Source organism: Dermochelys coriacea, chromosome 16 (genome assembly GCF_009764565.3).
Source record: "Dermochelys coriacea isolate rDerCor1 chromosome 16, rDerCor1.pri.v4, whole genome shotgun sequence".
NCBI classification, from domain to species: domain Eukaryota; kingdom Metazoa; phylum Chordata; order Testudines; family Dermochelyidae; genus Dermochelys; species Dermochelys coriacea.
In genome coordinates this window covers 1,233,410-1,257,538 of record NC_050083.1, presented here as the reverse complement: position 1 = coordinate 1,257,538, position 24,129 = coordinate 1,233,410, and the positions used below count along the sequence as shown (strand labels likewise).

Sequence of the window (24,129 nt, the reverse complement as noted above, 5' to 3'; positions counted from 1 at the left end):
AGCTCATGAAGTTCAGGAAGCCTCGAGATTTGGAGCAGTTCCCTTCAAAGCACTCAGGCAGTGGAACAGCAGGTCCCAGCTTGTGTGACAGCACAGCCAGATGAACCCCGAAGCACAGCGTTCTCTGCTTGGAGTTGATGGGCTTGCTCTCACAATGCCTGATTCTCAGCAGCCAGCTGCAAGTACTATCCCTGCAATACTCAGTTGCCTGTCTGGAAGCAGATCACCTGCTTGTGCAGCACTGATGGCTCCAGGGGTATGAGAAACTTCAGTAGGTCCATCCTCAGCTGGGCCCACTAGGAGGAGTAGATAGTGGCCCGAGCAAGCTGTAAGGACTGGGACAATGGGCGGCCAGGTGTAATGGATAGAGTTGAGAGCCAGGAACCGAACCAGGTGTCAGAGACAGAGTCAGAAGACAAGCCAAGGGTTGAAGTTGGAGTAAGAGTCAGGGGATGAGCTTGAGCTGGAGTCAAGCCAAGTGTCAGAGCTGGAGTTGCTAGCTGGGCATAGGGCACAGGAACAGGGACCTGGAGCAAGGCAGGAAAGCAGAAACCGCGGGCAGTTGGGGATCTGAGTTGAGGAGGGCAGGAACTGGTGGGAAAGCAGGGCTCAGAAGACTGGCTAGTAAGCTGGGTCCATGCTGGTAGCTAGCCTTGGATTCACCTAGTTACTCAGGCAACTTCCTGTGCCTCCTTCTGGCTTCAGTAGTGTGTCCAGGCCATTTGGTGGGGCATCTCCCCTAATCAGGAGCTTTGTAGCCAGAGCCCTTGGTGAGCTAGAGCTCCACTAGACCCCTTCACCATGGGCTCTGGTGAGCTGCCAGGTGGCAGCCATGGTCTGAGCACTGCCTATGGACCGGGTTTGAGACCTGCAATCCCTCACACAGAGAGCGGGAGAAGTGGAGAGAAGAGGGAGCAATGGAGAGGAAGAGAAGGGGACAGTGAAGATGGGGAAGTTGTGGCAGGAGAGGGGGAAGAGCATTAGAGTGGGGAAAAGGCTTCTTCAGTTTCCCTCTCCATCACATGTCACTGGAATACTCTTGTTATTTCAGCCTAATGGGAAACATTTCAGGGATTTCATTAAGGAAAGAAAAATGTTCCTGTCAATGGCCTTGATGAGAGCCAATTCCAGCTCTACTCAGCCTCCCAGTGACAATTTCCTCCCAACACACAATAATCTGGGGGCAACTGAGCGCAAGTGGAGGCTGGAAGGGAACAAAGCTGCTCCTAATTCAGATCAGATCTCTCCACTCTGGTTAGTTTATGTCTTTGTCTCTCTTGCTCATTCGCAGGCCCCGTGCCAGTGCTGTGGAGCCCAGGGCCTCCCCCAGCTGTGACAAGAGCAAAAGCCACCTAGTCCCATGGCCTCAGCTGAGGTAGCAGGAGCAAAAGAAGCAACTGAGAAGTGCCTGGGTTGACACTCCTGCAGGAATAACATCACAGGCAGCTCTCTCCGCAGGCCACAAGCCAGGGTGTGCTGCCCACACACCAAGCAGAGGAAGCACATAATAAATTGAAAGCTAAAGAAGAAAGAAGTTAACAAAGGGGGGGAATAATGAGTCAGAGGGCGTCTACACTACCACTTAAGTCGATCTAACTTACATCGCTCAGGAGTGTGCAAAAGACACCCTCCCCCAAACATAGCTTCTGCCTCCCGCGAAGGTGGAGTATTATGCTGTCAGGTGCTGTAGTAGACCTAGTATAGTAGATCTAACGTAGACCTAACCTGAGTAAACCAGGGAGAGCGAATGAATAACTGAAGTAGTGAATGAGCCTGAATAAGCAAGTAAGTGAAGACGGGAGAAGGAAAACGACTGTGTTATGGTCTAGGTCAACACTCACCACCCTGCCCACCCAAACATACCATTGTGCCAGACACAGAACTTGGCTGTCTGAAGCTTTGACACTGTAAGACGCAGTTGTGCATGGGCCCACACTAACTATGAGAAAAGAGGTTGGTGCAGCAACAGCCACTTACGCTTGCATAGTTGTAGTAGCAGTTTGAAAACTGAAGAGGTTCTCCTTGGGGAACCAGGTCCGTATGGGAACATCACCTGGAAGAGACAGAGCTAACACTGAGTGTCCACCAGACATACATGGGTTTCACACAGATGTAGTTAGTGATGGAAACATCTTCCAAAACAGTCTCCCGCTGCATCTCTTCTCAACAACCAAACACGCTTCAAGGCTGGCAGTTTCTTTCCATTCATAGGAAAGAATCCTGAACACAATTTGCTACTTGTTCCATGGCAACACAAATTATCTTTTACCTTCTGTAGTAATGTGAAAGAGCAGCTGAGCTTGAAATACACATGAGCCTCACCAGTACTGTGCCCTGTGCTAAATGGGACATTAGAGATGTTTGTGCATGTGTGTAGGTTTGTGCACATGTAACTGCCATGTACTTTATGGACTGGACTGTACCGTCTCCAGTGTGTTTGCCTAATGTGTTACTCTGAAGGGAAGCTATCCTAGGCAGAGAGATGTCTCTTGAGATAGGAAAACTGGGAAGCAATGTTACCAGTTCTAGGCCATATATATCTGGATTGTCCCTCCTTTAGAATTCAAATGGAACATTCGATAGGAAGACTGGAGGCACCCGAGACACCCCAGAACTCATTTAGCCCCCTCTGTGTATAAACACCTGCACCAACCAATGGCTGCTTTTTTCCCAGCTCCCTTGCAACAGGACATCAATCTCTACATCATTGCTAATGACGAAGAGCTTGAACAAAATCATTACTGAGCATTGAGTCTGCTTGTCCCAGACGCACAAACAGAAACCAATGCAAAATGGAGCACAGATCTTAAACACTTTATATCTCTTTGTGATCCTTAAACCCACAGCCATCAGGTGAGGCTCTGAATTCCTGCCTATCCCACAATTAGATGAAGAGCTCCTACTGAATAGATGCCTCAGGGACTGATAGTGTGATGGATTGTGATTATGCTATGAGAAAAGGAGTACTTGTGGCACCTTAGAGACTAACAAATTTATTAGAGCATAAGCTTTCGTGAGCTACAGCTCACTTCATCGGATGCATCGGATTATGCTATGGAGGCTTTCAGCTCTAGGTCACTGGTTCAGATTCAAACCAGGAAAATTATGGGCAACAGTCAATACCATCTGACAACAGTTCCTGGAATAGCCTGGATGAAGGGAGCTGCTAGTCTCGATCTACTTCCCAATAAACAGGTGTCCACATCACAAAAGACATTAATTGCAGCCTTTGGTCCCCAGCCTCAGCAGAGAGAGTGAACAGGAGGATTGAGCTATACTCTAACTCCTAAAAGAAGTTCCAGTATGTCAGGGTTGAGGAGCAGTGGCATCCAGGAAGTGTCTGCTATACTTGCTTGGTAATTAGAGAGTGGATTTCAGACTCCAGGGCTCATCTGGCAGAGTAAACTTTTGTTTATAAGCGTGAAGTTCTCCTTTTCTTAAAGCAGGTCATAATCCACCCAATCTGAGAGTTGCAGTGTAAACTGAGAGTTGTAAATATCAATCTAACCAAAAAACAACAGCGGTGCAGTGCTTTTCCTGGAGTTTAATGACCAGTTGCTATAAGCAGATGACCTAAATTGCAGCTGATGGATCCACTTAGTTGTTAACCCCCACAAAATGACTAGAGCCAGTGCAGTTGTTGCTATTGTATGGTGAAAATTGGAGGATGATCATAAGCATAGGGAATTATCTAAGGGTGATGTTGTCTGAATTGGCAATGATGTCCTCTGAATTAGCCAGCCAGATTGCCTGAAATGTCTCAACATTTCTTTCAGTGGCAGTATCACATCAGCAGCTGCACAAGAGACAAGAGCCCCTAACCCCCTAGAATGGAGTTCAGATACCAAGGGGATGAGACTGGTTTTGACTGAACTGCTAGGCAGCACGATGATATTGCATCATTAATTCATACCATGAATCCCTACTCTGCAGGGCAAGAGCAGCACTAAAATTCAAGCCTTTGGGGAAATGAGGGAATATATTTCTTGCTTCCACTCGTTGCTAGGAGCACAGTTCCAATAATTTTTGCTCTTGCCATGTGTGAATGATTTGCTAAGCAATATTTCATGAAATCTGTTGCTTTTCCACTGTGTCGCCATGGGTTTGCCTTAGGCTATAACACTACAGTACAAGTGTGAAATTCTAGAAGGCGAGGGCTACATCTACACGACAGCACTTACAGCAGCACAGCTGCACCGATGCAGCTTGTTGTGGAGATGCTCTAAGCCAGGGGTGGGCAAACTTTTTGGCCTGAAGGCCACATCGGTGTTACAAAACTGTCTGGAGGGCCAGGTAGGGAAGACTTTGCCTCCCCAAACAGCCTGGCCCCTGCCCCCTGACTGCCCCCCTCAGAACCCCCGACCCATCCAACCCCCCCGCTCCTTGTCTCCTGACCACCCCCTCCTGGGACCTCCACCCCTAACCACCACCCAGGGCCCCACCCCCTATCCAACCCCCTCTGCTCCCTGTCCCCTGACTGCCCCGACCCCTATCCACACCCCTGCCCCCAGACAGGCCCCCCCAGGACACCCACACCTATCCAACCCCTCCTGTTCCCCATCCCCTGACACCCCCCTGCCAGAACCTCTGTCCCATCCAACCTCCCCCTGCTCCCTGTCCCCTGACAACCCCCTTACCCCCCTGGAACTCCAACACCAATATAACCGCCCCCTGATTCCTGTCCCCTGACTGCCCCCCGGGACCCCCAGCCCCTTATCCAACTCCCCCCTTTGCCCCCTTACCATGCTGCTCAGAGCAGCAGGAGCTCGCAGTCACACCACCCGCACTGCCCAACAGAAATGGAGGGCCAGAGTGCTGGCTGCACAGTGCATTGAGGCTGCGGGAGAGGGAGGACAGCAGGGGATGGGACGGGGGCTAGCCTCCTTGGCCAGGAGCTCAGGGGCTGGGCAGGATGGGCCCACGGGCTGGATGTGGTGTGAAGGCCGTAGTTTGCTCACCTCTACTCTAAGCTGATGGGAGTGAGCTCTCCCATCAGTTTAATAACTTCTGCTTCCACCAGAGGCTCTCCCACTGACATAGCGCTATCTATGCCAGGCTTAGGTCAGTGTAATTTACATTGCTCAAGCATATGGATTATTCACACCCCTGAGTGACATAAGTTATACTGAAGTAACCTTTAGTGTAGACAAGATCTGAAAAAACTTTCAGGATGTGGTGCCAATATGTATAATGGGGTTTGATCATTGAAGGTTTTGGCAAGATCATGATAAACTGTCAATTAAGAATCAACCATCAAAAACTAGGGGTGTCAAATTTCCAGAAATTTTGAAGGCAGGGGGAAAAAGCAGGTTTTTTCAGGGGAGTTCTGGAAAATAATAGGAATTTTGGAAAAAACAAAATATGTGCAGTAGTTACTTGCTTATCAATATTTACTTCTTTAAGAATGAGAAATGTATTATCTATAATTTAGTTAGTACATCAAAAGTTCTGTTTGGTGTACTTATGTAAGCAGAGGCTGAATGAGCTCTCCCCTGACACCTAGTGGTGAGCTGTGGAAAAGGACTTCATGAGCTGATATTGTTTGCACGGTCCACCCACCCTGCCTAGGTGCTCAGCATGATGGGATTGCTTGCCCAAATGGTCACTTTTGGCTGGTGTTGGATTCCCAGTCTCCTTGTTATTGGGGCAGGAGTAACAAAGGGTTGTTATCCTTGTGTGAATCAAGGGCAGCAGAACTGTACTTGGCATAATGTGATTTAGGGACTCACACTCAACTAAATAAGAAAAGGAGTACATTTGTCACCCTAGAGACTAACAAATTTATTTGAGCATAAGCTTTCGTGAGCTACGGATGCATCCAATGAAGTGAGCTGTAGCTCATGAAAGCTTACGCTCAAATAAATTTGTCAGTCTCTAAGGTGCCACAAGTCCTCCTCTTCTTTTTGCGAATACAGACTAACACGGCTGCTACTCTGAAACCTCAACTAAATGGCACTTGCTAGGCAGGAGACATGAGTTCCAAAGCCCAGTGAGTGGGGATAGGCACCTGTGCCTGGTGGTATGGGCCCCAGACACCACTTGACCTTGCCTCTCTCCACTGTGTAATAACAGCGCTAATTTAGACTCAGTTGAGAGTCTTGTTATATGCAGAGCCGAAATGACTGATACCTAGGTCTGAGCATTAGACCTGCTTTGGAACAGTGTCTCTGATGCAAGAGACTGCCCAGTGTGCACCAGCAGTGAGGCTCCCCACTAGCAGCTGACATCACTGAGAGCTGTGTTAAGTGGCGGGGCCTGAAGACAGCCAGGTGGCTTGGCAAGTGGCTGGCAAGGTGGCCAGCAGAGAGGTGTGGCGATTGGCCGGCAAGGCAACCAGCGGAGAGGCTGGCAGGGAGGTGTGGAGCACTGATCGGCAGGGTGGCTGGCAAAGCAGAGCGGCAAGTGCCCAGGCAGTGGAGCAAGTGAGGTGCCTTCTTATCCCCCCTCTACCCAAGGCAGGAGGTGAACTCTCCAGACGCACCTCTGGACTCTGGGTCTGCACTGACCTAGGACAACAGCTGTGAGTGGGGTGCAGAGAAGGGACAGGCATGTTAAAGGTACCTTTGGTTGCTGAACTTAAGAACCTGACGGAAAAGGACACTGCCCAACTTATTGGGGATCTGTCTTTTGCTTATGATGTATGTTTATGAACCCTGTTTGTGGTGTTTTCCCAAATTAATGCTGGGTTAGTTCCCTCCTTTTATTAAAAGTTTATTTTCCACACACAGACTGTGCTTGTGAGAGGGGAAGTATTGCCTCTTAGAGGCACCCAGAGGGTGATATGTAATTGTCCCAGGTTACTGGGCGGGGGCTTGAGTGGGTTTTGTGTTATATTGTTGAAGAGAAACCTCTAGATATTGAACCCAACCCTTGTTATTGCCAATTCCAACAGGCAGAAGAGTTACACTTATTTATTTAATAAGTAAAATTATTTAGTTTTTATCTGAATAATAATGACAAACATATCTAGTATTAGGGATAGGGTTGCAGATGCACACTAAGGTGAACAGGAAAAATATATAAAAAGTTGAAATAGAAAGCCTAAATATTTGTAAACAAAAAGGAAGGTCATGTCCTTTGGGCTCAAAAAAATGTATGTAAATAGCATTCACCTGATATTATCATGCAGACACAGAAGAAATTCATGTTTGTAGAGAAAAGCCCAGAAAACTAACGTTCATAATTTAGTTAAAATACAATATTAAGGACCAAATGTAAATTTGTATATATATCCAAACTTTATATTAGTAACACCAGACTCTATAATAGTGCATTATCATATATGCCATAAGTGTTGAAATTGTAGACATAACTAGCCATCCAATGAACCAGTATAATATAATTTAAACAGTTGCTAATGTATTCTGGGAAATGCTAGCATAGCTCAGATTTTTCCTTCTTTCCTTTCTCTTTCACTGGTCATTCTGAGAGAAACCTGGGCAGCAGTGACCATGAGATGGTCGAGTTCAGCATCCTGACACAGTGAAGAAAGGAGAGCAGCAGAATACGGACCCTGGACTTCAGAAAAGCAGACTTTGACTCCCTCAGGGAACTGAATGAAGGAGGCAACCTAGTGACAGAGGATGTGGAAAAAGCTAATGTACTCAATGCTTTTTTTGCCTCTGACTTCACGAACAAGGTCAGCTCCCAAACTACTGAACTGGGCAGCACAGCATGGGGAGGAAGGGACCAGCCCTCTGTGGAGAAAGAAGTGGTTCAGGACTATTTAGAAAAGCTGGATGAGCACAAGTCCATGGGGCCAGATGCACTGCACCCAAGAGTGCTAAAGGAGTTGGCGGATGTGATTGCAGAGCCATTGGCCATTATCTTTGAAAACTCATGGCGATCGGGGGAAGTCCCGAATGAGTGGAAAAAGGCCAATGTAGTGCCCATCTTTAAAAAACGGAAGGAGGAGGATCAGGGGAACTACAGGCCAGTCAGCCTCACTTCAGTCCCTGGAAAAATCATGGAGGAGGTCCTCAAGGAATCAATTCTGAAGCACTTAGAGGAGAGTAAAGTGATCAGGAACAGTCAGCATGGATTCACCAAGGGCACATGATACCTGACTAATCTATTTGCGTTCTGTGATGAGATAACTGGCTCTGTGGATGAGGGGAAAGCAGTGGATGTGTTGTTCCTTGACTTTAGCAAAGCTTTTGACATGGTCTCCCACAGTATTCTTGCCAGCAAGTTAAAGAAGTATGGGCTGGATGAATGGATGATAAGGTGGATAGAAAGCTGGCTAAATTGTTGGGCTCAACAGATAGTGATCAAGGGCTCCATGTCTGGTTGGCAGCCGGTATCAAGTGGAGTACCCCAAGGGTGGTTCTGGGGCTGGTTTTGTTCAATATCTTCATTAATGATCTGGAGGATGGCATGGATTGCACCTTCAGCAAGTTTGCAGATGACACTAAACTGGGAGGAGAGATAGATACACTGGAGGGTAGGGATAGGATACAGAGCGCCCTAGACAAATTAGAGGGTTGGGCCAAAAGAAATCTGATGAGGTTCAACAAGGACAAGGGCAGAGTCCTGCACTTTGGACGGAAGAATCCCATGCACCGCTAAAGACTAGGAACCGAGTGGCTAGGCAGCAGTTTTGCAGAAAAGGACCTAGGGTTTACAAGTGGATGAGAAGCTGGATATGAGTCAACAGTGTGCCCTTGTTGCCAAGAAGGCCAAAAAAATTATAAATATAAGTAGGGGCATTGCCAGCAGATCGAGGGACATGATTGTTTCCCTCTCTTCGACATTGGTGAGGCCTCATCTGGAGTATTGTGTCCAGTTTTGGGCCCCACACTACAAGAAAAATGTGGAAAAACTGGAAAACGTCTAGCGGAGGGCAATAAAAATGATTAGGGGACTGGAACACATGACTTATGAGGAGAGGCTGAGGGAACTGGGATTGTTTAGTCTGTGGAAGAGAAGAATGAGGGGAGATTTGATAGCTGCTTTCAACTACCTGAAAGGTAGTTCCAAAGAGGATGGATCTAGACTGTTCTCAGTGGTAGCAGGTGACAGAATGAGGAGTAATGGTCTCAAGTTGCAGTGGGGGAGGTTTAGGTTGGATATTAGGAAAAACTTTTTCACTAGGAGAGTGGTGAAGCCCTGGAATGCGTTACCTAGGGAGGTGGCTCCTTCCTTTGAAGTTTTTAAGGTCAGGCTTGACAAAACCCTGGGTGGGATGATTTAGTTGGGGATTGGTCCTGCTTTGAGCAGGGGGTTGGACTACATGACCTCCTGAGGTCCCTTCCAACCCTGATAGTCTATGATTCTATGAAAATATTCCAGGTAACAGTTTCTTTTCGATTTTTCCCATATAAGGCTTTGGGGGGGGACAGAAAAAACCCTAATTTTCCCCCAAAATTTTCTAGTTTTTCCAAACCCTCATCTCTCTATCAAAAACCTCTTACGAGGTGCATATGGAACATGCTAGTAATCCTATCACTCTCACACAGGACAGCTGCTGGCTGTTTACAGCAGGGAAGCATTTGATGTGAACTATCAGGCTGTGAGACAAGTCACAGGACCCCTTTCTGCAAAGAACAGGAGTAGGTCTCTGAATTGCAGAATGAGAGACAGATGAGCAAGTGACTGAGATTTCTGCCCGCCATTGAGAAAGCAGCACAAAAAGTGACAGAAGCCAACTGGCCTTCAATAAGCTCACAAATAAGTGAGGAAAACTGATGCAGTTAATGTCAAGAAATGTGAAGTTTCTTCTTTTGCTGAGGTTTAAGAGTCAGGTCCTGCAAATCTCTTACACACGTGTGTAATTATTACTCATGAAAGCAGTGCTACTCACATAAGAAAGCACTATTACTGTAAGGGTTTGTAAGATCAGGCCCAATGCCATGCAGTTGGTTTGAGTTCTTCTGAGTAAACAGTCTTATTACTTTTCTCATTCTCAGAAGTAAAGTTTCAGGAAGGCAGAGGCTATTTGTCTGTTTAGCAGAGGCCATTTCCCCTCACAAGGTTGCATAGCTGAAAATATCTCTCTTAAAGTCTAAGGAGGCAAAGTTTTAGAAGATCAAAATGAAGAACGGAATCTTCCAAGTACAGCATTTGTTTGGCTTTGGGGATTTTGTTTTGGTTCTTTTTTTTCCAATAAGTGACACTGATAACTGAATTTTACAACCTACCATTCTCGGGGCTTTTTCCCATTGTTTCATATTGATTAATCTGTAAGAGCTCCATTCCTCCAAAGTGCATTCTTTAATATTCCAAAAAATGGTTAAAGACATAAATATATCAAGTTTAAAATGTTACCCCTTTACCTTCCTAACTCAAACCAGCTCTGGTGGCTCACACTGGACCCAAATTATTAGCAGCGTACGCCCATTACTACCTACACAAAACCAACTCCCAAAGAGAATTTGGGCTCTCTCTCTGATAAGACCAGCCACAGAAACGACATTCTTATTGTGCTCTCACACAAGCCTTCTCTCTTTGTCATTACACACAAAACAATCCTGTACCCAGGCAGAGTCATGTGTGACAAAAATGAAGGAAAACTCTTCTCATTTTTTGTATTGAAGAAACCGAAATAATAAATTAAGGCCAATGTTTTCAAATGTGGGGTTTAAGGTTAAGCATAGATACCCTATGATAGATACCAAACAAAGGTGCCCTGGTTTTCACTTGCCATGGATAGTATTGGGAGCTGTGGTGTTCAGCACCTTGAAAAATCCGGGGATTTTTCTTTACAGTAGTCTACGTATGAATTTTGGTGCCTAACTTCAGGCAGCCAGGTTGGAAAATGTGGCCCCCACCTAACCCTCATGGCACACCGCTAAGGGCAGGATCTGGGAAAGAGCCATTGTTTGAGCTCCCTTATATTTTCTTCTCCTTGTAAACAAGGCCCGAGCCCTCCTGTAGTTAACTTGGCACCTGTCTCTTAAAGGCTGTTTGTAAAAACAGTCAAGAAAACAACGCCAGCACCTTTGCCACAGTCAGACGTCTTCCTTCTTACTGGCATAAACTAGAGAAAGAGATCGACATACAAACATTGCATTAAATGTAACACACTGCGTACGAATTGAGGTGTAAAATGTGATTAGTTGAAACAATAGTAAAAAATAAAATTGTCAGACACATAGAAGAATATAAATTGTTGCGCAAAAGTCAGCATGGTTTCTGTAAAGGGAGATCGTGTCTTATTAATCTATGAGAGGTTTCAAAGTAACAGCCCTGTTAGTCTGTATCCGCAAAAAGAAAAGGAGTACTTGTGGCACCTTAGAGATTAACAAATTTATTTGAGCATAAGCTTTCGTGAGCTACAGCTCACTCAAAATTCTTTGTGGGAGTCAACAACCATGTGGACAAGGGGGATCCAGTGGACATAGTGTACTTAGATTTCCAGAAGGCCTTTGACAAGGTCCCTCACCAAAGGCTCTTACGTAAATTAAGATAAGGAGTACTTGTGGCACCTTAGAGACTAACAAATTTATTAGAGCATAAGCTTTCGTGAGCTACAGCTCACTTCATCGGATGCATTTGGTGGAAAAAAATTTGGTGGTTTTTTTTTCCACCAAATGCATCCGATGAAGTGAGCTGTAGCTCACGAAAGCTTATGCTCTAATTAATTTGTTAGTCTCTTAGGTGCCACAAGTACTCCTTTTCTTTTTGCGAATACAGACTAACATGGCTGCTACTCTGAAACCTGTAAATTAAGATGTTATGCAATAAGAGAGAAGATCCTTTCATGGCTTGAGAACTGGTTAAAAGACAGGGAGCAAAGGGTAGGAATAAATGGTAAATTTTCAGAATGGAGAGGGGTAACTAGTGGTGTTCCCCAAGGGTCAGCCCTGGGACCAATCCTATTCAACTTATTCATAAATGATCTGGAGAAAGGGGTAAACAGTGAGGTGGCAAAGTTTGCAGATGATACTAAACTGGTCAAGATAGTTAAGAGCAAAGCAGACTGTGAAGAACTTCAAAAAGATCTCACAAAACTAAGTGATTGGGCAACAAAATGGCAAATGAAATTTAATGTGGATAAATGCAAAGTAATGCACATTGGGAAAAAATAACCCAACTATATATACAATATGATGGGAGCTAATTTAGCTACCAACTAGTCAAGAGAAAGATCTTGGAGTCATCGTGGATAGTTCTCTGAAGATGTCCATGCAGTGAGCAGCGGCGGTCAAAAAAGCAAACAGGATGTTAGGAATCATTAAAAAAAGGATAGAGAATAAGACAGAGAATATCTTATTGCCCTTATATAAATCCATGGTACGCCCACATCCTGAATATTGCATACAGATGTGGTCCCCTCATCTCAAAAAAGATATATTGGCATTAGAAAAAATTCAGAAAAGGGCAACTAAAATGATTAGGGGTTGGAACGGGTCCCATATGAGGAGAGATTAAAGAGCCTAGGACTTTTCAGCTTGGAAAAGAGGAGACTAAGGGGATATGATAAAGGTATATAAAATTATGAGTGGTGTGGAGAAAGTGAATAAGGAAAAGTTATTTACTTGTTCCCATAATCTAAGAACAAGGGGCCACCCAATGAAATTAATGGGCAGCAGTTTAAAACAAATAAAAGGAAGTTCTTCTTCACACAGCGCACAGTCAAACTGTGGAACTCCTTGCCTGAGGAGGTTGTGAAGGCCATGACTATAAGAGGGTTTAAAAGAGAACTAGATACATTCATGAAGGTTAATCCATTAATGCCTATTAGCCAGGATGGGTCAGGAATGGTGTCCTTAGCCTCTGTTTGTCAGAGGGTGGAGATGGATGGCAGGAGAGAGATCACTTGATCATTACCTCTTAGGTTCACTCCCTCTGGGGCACCTGGCATTGGCCACTATCGGTAGACAGGACACTGGGCTGGATGGACCTTTGGTCTGACCCAGTATGGCTGTTGTCATGTTCTTATGAAAGCTTTAGATACTAAAGAAATCAAAGAATTTCTTAGCCTCAGATGATGACATTATATATCATTTTGCCTGAAGATGCTCATGGTGTGAGCAGCAAATAGACCACTGAGGAGGGAAGAAATACAATTGTATATCACTCTGTTGTGTCCATTGAAAGGCTATGTGGTGTCATTCTGCAAGGAGGACTGAACTGTGTCACTCCACCCACAATAGTGTTTCCAGGGAAGCAGTATATTACAGAGTGTCTGCCCAATACAGCGTCCATCAAAGACACTTTAGAGCATCACCATGCAGAGTTTATGAGGTAGTGCAATAGGCTTCCTTATCAACTCTCTGTGGCATCAACTAGTGCTGCTGCTGCTGGCTGTGGGCTGAGCCAACAGCAGGACTCCCATTGGTCACATCAGGAGCGTCTAGGGCTGGGTGCTATCCACTCTGAGGAGCTTGCTCCTGCTGCCAAACAGAAGATCCCAATTGTGCATCCTCCTGACTTATTCTATGCTCACTGTTTTGCCACCTCCCTCTGCCCAGTGCCGACAACACATACTAGCAAAGCACTCAAGGGGAATCCCAAGGGATACTGGTTCAAGTTCTCTAGGACAATCACTGTTCCTGGAGATTCATTTCTGAAGCCAGGAGAGAGGTGCAGCAGTCCATGTCAATAGGAACCATTGTACCCTTTGTGCACACAGCATCCACACTCACTTACCAGACACTCGATCAATACTATACATCCTCTCCAGCTTTTTCCGACGCCATCCTGACTCGCTGGGCTGATGCTGCTCCAGGTCAAAGGAGTGCTGGGAGTGGGCTGCCAACCGAGCACAGGCTGGGCAGTCCTTGGAGCCCTGCCGACTGCCTGCCCAGCCTTTGCAATGCCTGCTAATGTTGTGAGAGCTGCCAGCACTCTGCAGGGGCTGGCCATGATGGCAGTCCTCTCGGCCAGTGCCTTTCATCACCACCAGTTCCATGCTCTCGTTCTCATGGTCCAACAGCATCGGCCTCTCACCGGAGATAGTATACACCCGTGCCTTCGGCCCCTCACTCGGAATCTTCTCGGCCTGCTCCTCAGAGAAGCTCCTCTCAAACTTGCCATCTGAGATGACAGACAGCCTACGCTTGTTCTGAGCTGCCTGCTGCATCTCAGGGGAGTCTTCATAGGAGTCCGCTAACAGGTGATCTGAAACAGAGGGTACACTTGGTATTTATCGCGTAGACCCTTGGCTTGCCCCAGGCACTGACACAGTAGGTGCTTTGGAGCTGTAGCCTGTCTTATCTGTGTAGAAGGGGGAGAAAGAGAGGAGGGCAGATACACCTGTGAAATGAGGCAGTAGAATGTGTACCCATTGACCTCATAAATCTCGACAATTGGTGCTGAAACAAGAGGCATTTCTTGCAGTTGTGCCTATTTTATTTCCTTTCAAACGTCCCAAACACAAGAGAGGGATGGAAGCTGACAGCAGGGGAACCAACATCTTCATGATTCTGGTCTTGAGCTTGCAAATGCTTACTCCCTGGAGCAGTCCTTACTCAACTGAGCAGGCCTATTAACTTCAACAGGGCTGCCCATCTAAATAGGGGCTACTTAGGTGAGGGAGGTTCATAGATAGGGCCCCTGGCATGAGGAACAAACACCAAAGGCATGCATGCACTCAAAAGCATGCCCAAACCTTTCAACCTATTCCCACAGAGCAGACCCCAGCAACGACCATGGGAGAGGGAGGAGAGTTGGAAGGGCATTCTGAATAATGGCATAGACATGTACACACCATCCAACTTGGCTCTGGTACTGCCACAATGCACATGGCTTCAGACTGTTCCCAGAAAGCAGGGATTGCCTAGGTCAGGTGTATAGACATGGGCATCCATATTTGCAGAGTGTATGTCCTCTGGACTCTGGGAACAAGCTATTGGTCTGGGCATTCTTCTTGCACTGAATTGTTTTCTGCATCTGTTATTTAAAAACAAATGGAAGGAGAGGGGGAAGCATCAGAGATTTCAGGCTGATTTTCTGCATGCACAACAAATCCAAAGAGGAGTCAATCCCCAGCTGCGATGGGAAGCCCTTTTCTAGGTGACACCACCAGCAAGCTGTCATCATCACTGTTTGTAAACCAGGTTTGCATCCTTACAGCAGCTGCACTGAAAGGAAGAAGCAATGACTCCTTGCATGGAATAAATGTAGCCAGAGCAGAGAGAGAAGCTCAGCATGTGGAGGGGAATTACAGATGTAATCTCCTTTCAGAGCACATGCAGTAAGTGAAATGCCAGGAAATCTCTGCATTATTCTTTGCACAGACCCAACAGCTGTCTCCACCCATCTGCCAGCCCCTTTCTTTTTTTCCCCCAAAAGAGCTGTTTAATCATTTTGTGGGGGGGTTGGGAAAAGGAGGTGCATTCCCTGCCAATTACTTTTTAATGAGTCCCCTAGCTGCTTTCCAACTGAAGGAAGGAGAAGTGCAAGGAGATATTAACATCTAACATGGACAATAAAAACCAAACCCAAACCTTTGCTTCATTAGACTTTTAATGAAAATGTTTGCTCTAGTGGCTCAGCTGTGATTAGAAAGAATCTCTAAAAGAGTTCAGGACCCGGCCAGCCCCGTAACTACCCTCCAGAGAGTGCAGGAGCTGGCCTAGATGAATGGAGTAGCCTTAGGACAAAGATTTGCTGTGGTGCATCTGCAAATAAGTCTGCTCCATTGAATCATCCACCCCATCTCCTCATCCCTACACTCAGCCCCACTTTCCTTTCCCCCCTTTGGGTCCTTCATCTGATTGGGGGAGGTGCAGCAGCAAGACACCAGCAAAAGGAGCTCTTAAACTGCAGCATTCCATTTCTTCTCCAGCTATTAAACAATAATAGAATACCATTTATTTTAAATATTTTTGGATGTTTATTACATTTTAAAATATATTAATTTCAATTACAACACAGAAAACAGTGTATAGTGCTCACTTTATATTTAATTTTGATTATACATATTTGCCCTGTAAAAAAAAAATTTCAATTCACCTCATATAAATACTATAGGGCAATCTCTTTATCATGATTGTTGAACTTATAAATGTAGAATTATGTACAAAAAAACCTGCATTCCCAAAAATAAAACAATGTAAAAATTTAGAGCCTACAAATCCACTCAGTCCTACTTCTTGGTCAGCCAATCACTCAGACAAACAAGTTTGGTTACAATTTGCAGGAGACAATACTGCCTGCTTCTTGTTTACAATGTCACCTGAAAGCAAGAACAAGTGTTTGCATGGTGCTGTTTTAACTGGCGTTGCAAGACATTTACATGTCAGATACGCTAAAGATTCATATGTCCCTTCATGCTTCAACCATCATTCCAGAGGACATGCGTCCATGCTGATGATGGTTCTGCTTGATAACAATCCAAAGCAGTGCAGACTGACACATGTTCATTTTCATTAACCAAGTCAGATGCCACCAGTAGAAGGATGATTTTCTTTTTTGGTGGTTTGGGTTCTGTAGTTTCCACATTAAAGTGTTGCTCTTTTAAGACTTCTAAAAGCATACTCCAAATCCCAAACCTCTCAGATTTTGGACAGCACTTCAGATTCTTAAACCTTGGGTCAAGTGCTGTAGCTATTTTTAGAAATCTCATATCGGTACCCTCTTTGCGTTTTCTCACATCTGATGTGAAAGTGTTCTTAAAATGAACATATACTGGGTCATCATCCGAGACTGCTATATCATGCAGAATGCGGGTAAAACAGAGCAGGAGACATACAATTCTCCCCTCAAGGAGTACAGTCACTAATTTAATTGATGCATTATTATTTTTAATGAGCATTATCAGCATGGCTGCATGTCCTCTGGAATGGTGGCCAAAGCTCAAAGGGGCATATGAATGTTTAGCATATCTGGCATGTAAATACCTTGCAACGCCAGCTACAAAAGTGCCATGCGAACGCCTGGTCTCACTTTCAAATGACGTAAATAAGAAGAAAAGGAGTACTTGTGGCACATTAGAGACTAACAAATTTATTAGAAAATAAGCTTTTGTGAGCTACAGCTCACTTCATGGGATGCATACAGTGGAAAATATAGTGGGGAGATTTTATATACACAGAGAACATGAAACAATGGGTGTTACCATACAGACTATAACAAGAGTGATCAGGAAAGGTGAGCTATTACTAGCAGGAGAGCGGGGGTGGCGGGGGGACCTTTTATAGTGATAATCAAGGTGGGCCATTTCCAGCAGTTGACAAGAACAGTAGGAGGGGAAATAAACAAGGGGAAATAGTTTTACTTTGTGTAATCACACATCCACTCCCAGTCTTTATTCAAGCCTAAGTTAATTGTATCCAGTTTGCAAATTAATTCCAATTCAGCAGTCTCTCATTGGAGTCTGTTTTTGAATTTTTTTTGTTGAAGCATCCCACTTTTCGGTCTGTAATCGAGTGACCAAAGAGATTGAAGTGTTCTCCAATTGGTTTTTGAATGTTATAATTCTTGACGACTGATTTATGTCCATTTATTCTTTTACGTAGAGACTATCTAGTTTGACCAATGTACATGGCAGAGGGGCATTGCTGGCACATGATGGCATATATCACATTGGTAGATGCGCAGGTGAACGAGCCTCTGATAGTGTGGCTGATGTGATTAGGCCCTATGATGGTGTCCCCTGAATAGATATGTGGACACAGTTGGCAACGGGCTTTGTTACAAGGATAGGTTCCTGGGTTAGTGTTTTTCTTGTGTGGTGTATGGTTGCTGGTGAGTATTTGCTTCATGTTGGGGATCTGTCTGTAAGCAAGGACTGGCCTGTCTCCCAAGATCTGTGAGAGTGATGGGTCGTCCTTCAGAATAGGTTGTAGATCCTTGATGATGCGTTGGAGAGGTTTTAGTTGGGGGCTGAAGGTGATGGCTAGTGCTGTTCTGTTATTTTCTTTGTTGGGCCTGTCCTGTAGTAGGTAACTTCTGAGTACTCTTCTGGCTCTGTCAATCTATTTCCTCACTTCAGCAGGTGGGTATTGTAGTTGTGAGAATGCTTGATAGAGATCTTGTAGATGTTTGTCTCTGTCTGAGGGGTTGGAGCAAATGCAGTTGTATCTTAGAGTTTGGCTGTAGACAATGGATCCTGTGGTGTGGTCTGGATGAAAGCTGGAGGCATGTAGGTAGGAATAGCGGTCAGTAGGATTCCGGTATAGGGTGGTGTTTATGTGACCATCGCTTATTAGCACCGTAGTGTCCAGGCAGTGGCTCTCTTGTGTGGACTGGTCCAGGCTGAGGCTGATGATGGGATGGAAATCGTTGAAATCGTGGTGGAATTCCTCAAGGGCTTTTTTTCCATGGGTCCAGATGATGAAGATGTCATCAATGTAGCGCAAGTAGCATAGGGGCATTAGAGGATGAGAGCTGAGGAAGCGTTGTTCTAAGTCAGCCATAAAAATGTTGGCATACTGTGGGGCCATGCGGGTACCCATAGCAGTGCTGCTGACTTGAAGGTATACATTGTCCCCAAATGTGAAATAGTTATGGGTGAGGACAAAGTCACAAAGTTCAGCCACCAGGTTAGCCGTGACATTATCGGGGATACTGTTCCTGACAGTTTATAGTCCATCTTTGTGTGGAATGTTGGTGTAGAGGCTTCTACATCCATAGTGGCCAGGATCATGTTTTCTGGATGATCACCGATGGACTGTAGTTTCCTCAGGAAGTCAGTGGTGTCTCGAAGATAGCTGGGAGTGCTGGTAACGAAGGGCCTGAGGAGGGAGTCTACATAGCCAGACAATCCTGCTGTCAGGGTGCCAATGCCTGAGATGATGGGGCGTCCAGGATTTCCAGGTTTATGGATCTTGGGTAGCAGATAGAATACCCCTGGTCGGGTAAATCTCCCCACTATATTTTTCACTGTATGCATCCGATGAAGTGAGCTGTAGCTCACGAAAGCTTATGCTCTAATAAATTTGTTAGTCTCTAAGGTGCCACAAGTACTCCTTTTCTTTTTACGGATACAGACTAACACGGCTGCTACTCTGAAACCTGTAAATAAGAAGCAGGCAGCATTATCTCCCTTCAGTGTAAACAAATTTGTTCGTCTTATCGATTGGCAGAATAAGAAGTAGGACGGAGTGGACTTGTAGGATCTAAAGTTTTACGTTGAGTGCAGTTATGGAACCAAAAAAAAAATCTGCATTTGTAATTTAAACTTTCACGATAAAGAGATTGCACTTCAGTACTTGTATGAGGCAAATTAAAAAATACTATTTCTTTGTTTATCATTTTTACAGTGCAAATATTTGTAATCAAAAATAATAATATAAAGTAAGCACTGTGCACTTTGTATTCTGTGTTATAATTTAAATCAATATTGAAAATGTAGAAAACATCCAAAAATATTTAATACATTTCAATTGGTATTCTATTGTTATAAGTGCAATTAATCATGATTAAATTTTTTGAATTAACTGCAATTAATTGACAGCCCTAATCACATCCTTATGATATTAAATTAGTTATTTACACTTCATTGATAGGCCCACCCTGTGTGTCTGTCAGACAAGCTTGCATATTGGTGTTAATAGTGTCAATTTCTAAGCAATCTCAAATTCTGCTTTCAGAACTTCAGTTATTGACACTGCAGTCTGTTGGGTTACTCCAGATTTACACTAGTGTAATTGACAGCAGTACTGGCCTGACATATGATTCAACCTGTAAATTGAAATAATTGTGGAGTTAAAATTCCTGTGAAAACAATCCTAGTTCTAACTTCTTAAAAAGTGTGATGGAATTTGTTAAAGTTGTAACTGAAGGGGTGAATGGATGGATTTTCCTACATCTGCTCCTTTTTCCTGATTAAAAAGTGATTTGACTTCTAAAGAGCAAGGGGTTTTCACACAGAAATATTATACATTTCTATAAGCCACCCCCATGGGCTGCCTCTCTCAAGCAAATGGGTGTCTAATTATTTCTCTTCCTAGCCAAATGCTTAGCATCTTTCATAACTACATGTAGGAAAAACAATTTCATTTGCCAAGGGAATAGGAACATTCAATTAATTCTTTTTCAACTGAAAGTTTAAATCCAAAAAGGAAAGTTAATAAAAATGTAAAAACTGGGGTTTTTTCATGCATCCATCAATTACATGAAATCACTGCCCTGCTCAGAAATGAATCCATGGTCATTACAGGTATGCTGAGTCTGTGTGCTGGATCATTCCTCCCACTATGCATCAGTAGTCCTGTGGCTTTGTGTGCCCACTGGGTGTTTGAAGAGTCCATCTTGCAACTGCCATCCCTTTACGTCTTCTCCTCTGCTCCTGTGCCAAATGAGGTTCAGTTGCCAGGCAAATGAGCACTGTGGTGGCTTTGGCTTGGTTATGACAGAGTGCTGGGTTTATGGTTTGTTCTCCCAAGGGGAGCAGTCAGAGCTGATACAGGAGGCAAAGCTACTTCCCTCCAAAGCTGAAAAAAATATTAGCTGTGGTGATGTTCACTGCAGGAAGCAGAGAAGCAATAACTAGGAGCTTTTTTGGAACAACCTTCTAAGAATTATCTGAAGCAGACCTCTGTTAACACCCTTTTCATGGTTACTGCTGCTCAGTTTCATTTCATCTCCACATTGTTCTTGCCACCTCTCCCACAACCAGCTGCTCCGCCAACAGCTATGCCAGGCCCAGGGCAGTGACTCAGGAAACCTGGTATTGTGCCCTGCTCTCTCTCTAGGCAAATAGGAATGGTGCAAACTGACTTGTTAATCACTCCTGTTCTCCCTGCTTTTTTCCCCACACACAATAAATGCATGCCCTATAGAATCTCATCTACTTAATTACATTGGAGCAGGCAGATTAGGGCTCCTAGAGTGGATTCCTTTTCAGCCCGATTACTGCTCCCTTTGGATCTAGTTTGGCTGTCTGGTAACACTGACTGGTATGCAATGGAACAACACATGGAGTTTGAATCTCAGGGCCAGACCCCAGCTGCTGTTCATCAGCAACACTTCACAGCACTTAGCAGAGCGATACCAATTTACACCAACTGAGGACCTAGCCTTCCACCTCCACGTCTAGTCTGTGCTTGGCCACTCCTGCAGAGATGGCTGATGCCAGGTAGTGTCAGTTGTGGTGGTCTTTTTAATGGGGACTCTTATCTACTGGGAACAGGAGACCATGAGGCTTCAGACCAGCTACCCACAGGAGCTGGATCAGAACAGGCCATCAAGAGGCTGAATGTTCTGTGACGTTGCACCTCACAGGCTTTATGGAAATATGCTTATGAATGTATATATGACATAACTGGAATATGTTTTATGCTACATATGCCATGTAACATATCTTTGTAAAGGTTATGATTTACTGAATCTATTAATCCTATTTGTATGCATGTATCAATGTTGTATTCCAAGTTATGAATATTGGCTGTATATTGGCTTGATTTTTAAGTAGCCTTTGTAAAGCATTTGGTCAGCTTTTTGAGAAGGGAATGTGCAAATTAGGTGCCCAATCAAGAAACACATAAAGGACAACGAATCTTGTAAGGCTCCAATCCACACAAGAAGTCTACCTGAGGATGTTCAAGGTAGCATGTAAATAATGGTTGCTGCCAGTAAAAACTGAGTCATGCATAAACATGGGACTTGCCCATGTGACTCCAAAACTCCATCTTGCAGCTGGATTCAACACAGGGGGAAGGAGGGGTGTCCATCCATAAGAGAAAGACTATTTAAACCCCTGGGAGACCCCTCCATTTTGTCTTCAGCTGGCTAAGGAGATAACCTCTCCATGCCTAAGGATACCCGAGACAAACTGGACAACGGACAGTAACTGCAGGGGGTGTGAGTGATTGCTGGACCCAGACTTGAAGAAGACTAGTCTGTAAAAGGAAGCTTTCTGGGTGAGGTTTGTATTCATATTCAGTTTTCTTAGACATAGACTTGCGTGTTCTATTTTATTTTGCTTGGTAAGTCACTTTGTTCTGTCTGTTACTACTTGGAACCACTTAAATCCTACTTTCTGTATCTGAGTTGGGTATCTGAGTGTTAAGGATGGGAACACTTCTTAAGTTGCTTTCAATTAAGTCTGCAGCTTTGGGGCATGTGGTTCAGACCCCGGGTCTGTGTTGGAGCAGACTGGCATGTCTGGCTCAGTGAGACAGGGTGCTGGAATCCCAAGGTGGCAGGGAAAGCAGTGGCAGAAGTAATCTTGGCATATCAGTTGGCAGCCCCAAGGGGGTTTCTGTGATCCAACCCGTCACATGTTCAATATCCCATTATCAGCCCTGTGATCCATCCAGTCTCCCAGCCCACTAGCATTGGTTTATTCACTCCAACGCCTTCCTCAGAAGCTTGGACATGACACTTCTTTCCATACTGATTTTGCTCATTCCTATCTGGCAAAGACTGGTCTTTCTTTTTCCAATTTGCATGGAGCACAGGCCCACACAGCTCTCACATCATGAGCATCACTGATAAGACATTGCCAGTGACACCAGCATAATTATCTGAATAACATTTGTTAACCTATTTGTAATCCCTTGACTGGATACAGAAACAGAACAAAAATACTTCTGTCATTGTCAGCGCAGTCTGGATTTTCACCTGCTAAAAACCAGATACTTAGACTCCAGAGGACTCTCTCGGCATAAAATAATTTTAACCCACTGTAGGTCAAACTGAGTCATTGTCTGACCCAATTATATGTTCCTTTAAATTGACCCTTTAAATGCCCTTTTATTTGATAATGTCTCTGTAAAAGCAGAGACAGCATTTCCTTGCCCTTGACTTCTTGCACTGAGCACACTGTTCTACTGACTCAGGACCAGAGTCTCAGCTGGCTGTCACCAATTTACATCAGCTGGGGATCTGGCCCCATATATCAGGCCAAACTCTATTTTGTATCAGCCCTCTGACTTCAGTGAAGCTGTACAGGTTGTATGTCAGAGCAGATTTTGGCCCACTGAGTGAGGACAGCAGGAGATAAAAGGGAGCAAATATGTTAGCAACCAAACTGAGGATGAAAGTGTCCTGGATCCAGAATCCCAAACCCAGCACGGGAGACAAAGAAGAGATGGACATCTAGATAAACCCCAATGTTTTAGGGAGCAAAGAGGAAATAACTATCACCTCAGATTTCAGAAAATGTGTGTTTCCTTTTTTTTGCAGTTACGCTTCTCTGGCTATTATAGTTCTCCAGCTATATTATAGCTTTGCCATTAAATTAAGGGACAGCTATTGCCTCTGGGCCCTTAACTTTGTGAGATGAGAAGGAACAGCAGGGTTTGAGAACTTAGATTTGCAGCTTCTTTCAAACATGCATCCAGGCTGTTCATGTTAGGGCAAATGAATATTCATGAGCTACGGAGATACATGCTGCATCTGAAAGAATTGGGCAGAGTGATGGGGACCAGTCAGAACCAGGCAGAATGTGAACTGAGCAAGTTTCCCCTCAGAGAACTCTGGGAACACTCTTCAGTCTTGCTTGACACACAATATCCCCTGCAATTCCAATCTTGAACCATCACACATCTCTGCTGATGCCCCTCAGTTCTGAACTGCAACACCTGTAGTCACCCTCTTCTGGGCTCAGTGGTTTGAGCATTGGCCTGCTAAACCCAGGGTTGTGAGTTCAATCCTTGAGGGGGCCATTTAGGAATATGGGGCAAAAATTGGGGATTGGTCCTACTTTGAGCAGGGGGCTGGACTAGATGACTCCTGAGGTCTCTTCCAACTCTGATATTCTACGATTCATAAATTTCTCAAGCTCTACCTTGAGCTAAGCTAAGTTGCTAGCTAAGTTGTTCCCCTACCACCCGTTACCGGTTAGGAGGCTGTTCCAGACCTGCCTCCTCTGATGATCAGAATCCTTCTCTTTCCCGGCTAAAGTTATTCATGTCCAGTTTGTACCCATGTGTTCTTGTGCCAACATCTCAACCTGGGGCCTCCAACACTGCTGCTGTGTGAGTGCCAAAGGGAGTTCTGGGAAGTCTAGAGGCACTCACCCCCCACAGAATGGTAAGACTTGGAATGATTATTTCTTCACTACTTTCACGTGTGCAGCCTTTAAACATCTGCCTCTGTGAGTGACTGTTGGTTAACATATTCTTTCCCCTACTCTCCCTTGTAGATCGTTTCTCCAGAGGACAGCAATCTATTCTGCACTAACTCCACTCTGGGGCTTCACATGAAGAGCCTCCAGCTGGTAGCAATGACCTCATGAGGGTCAGCAGGTTTTGAGGTTCAAAATGCTAGTGCGGCCCACAAAATGTTGCTTAT

The 24,129-nt window shown here is 44.8% G+C and overlaps 1 protein-coding gene across 2 annotated transcripts in view; it reads right to left on the bottom strand.

Annotated features, from left to right (window-relative positions):
- The window catches only part of NSMF (NMDA receptor synaptonuclear signaling and neuronal migration factor), an 81,529-nt gene that overhangs the window by 36,804 nt on the left and 20,596 nt on the right, over positions 1 to 24,129 (bottom strand). For both annotated transcript variants that reach the window (XM_038374979.2, XM_038374976.2), the window contains exons 3-4: positions 13,594 to 14,064; positions 1,978 to 2,053 (exon numbers count right to left, since the gene is read on the bottom strand). In XM_038374979.2, the coding sequence (XP_038230907.1) occupies positions 1,978 to 2,053; positions 13,594 to 14,064 (547 nt within the window). The remainder of the gene's footprint in view (positions 1 to 1,977; positions 2,054 to 13,593; positions 14,065 to 24,129) is intronic.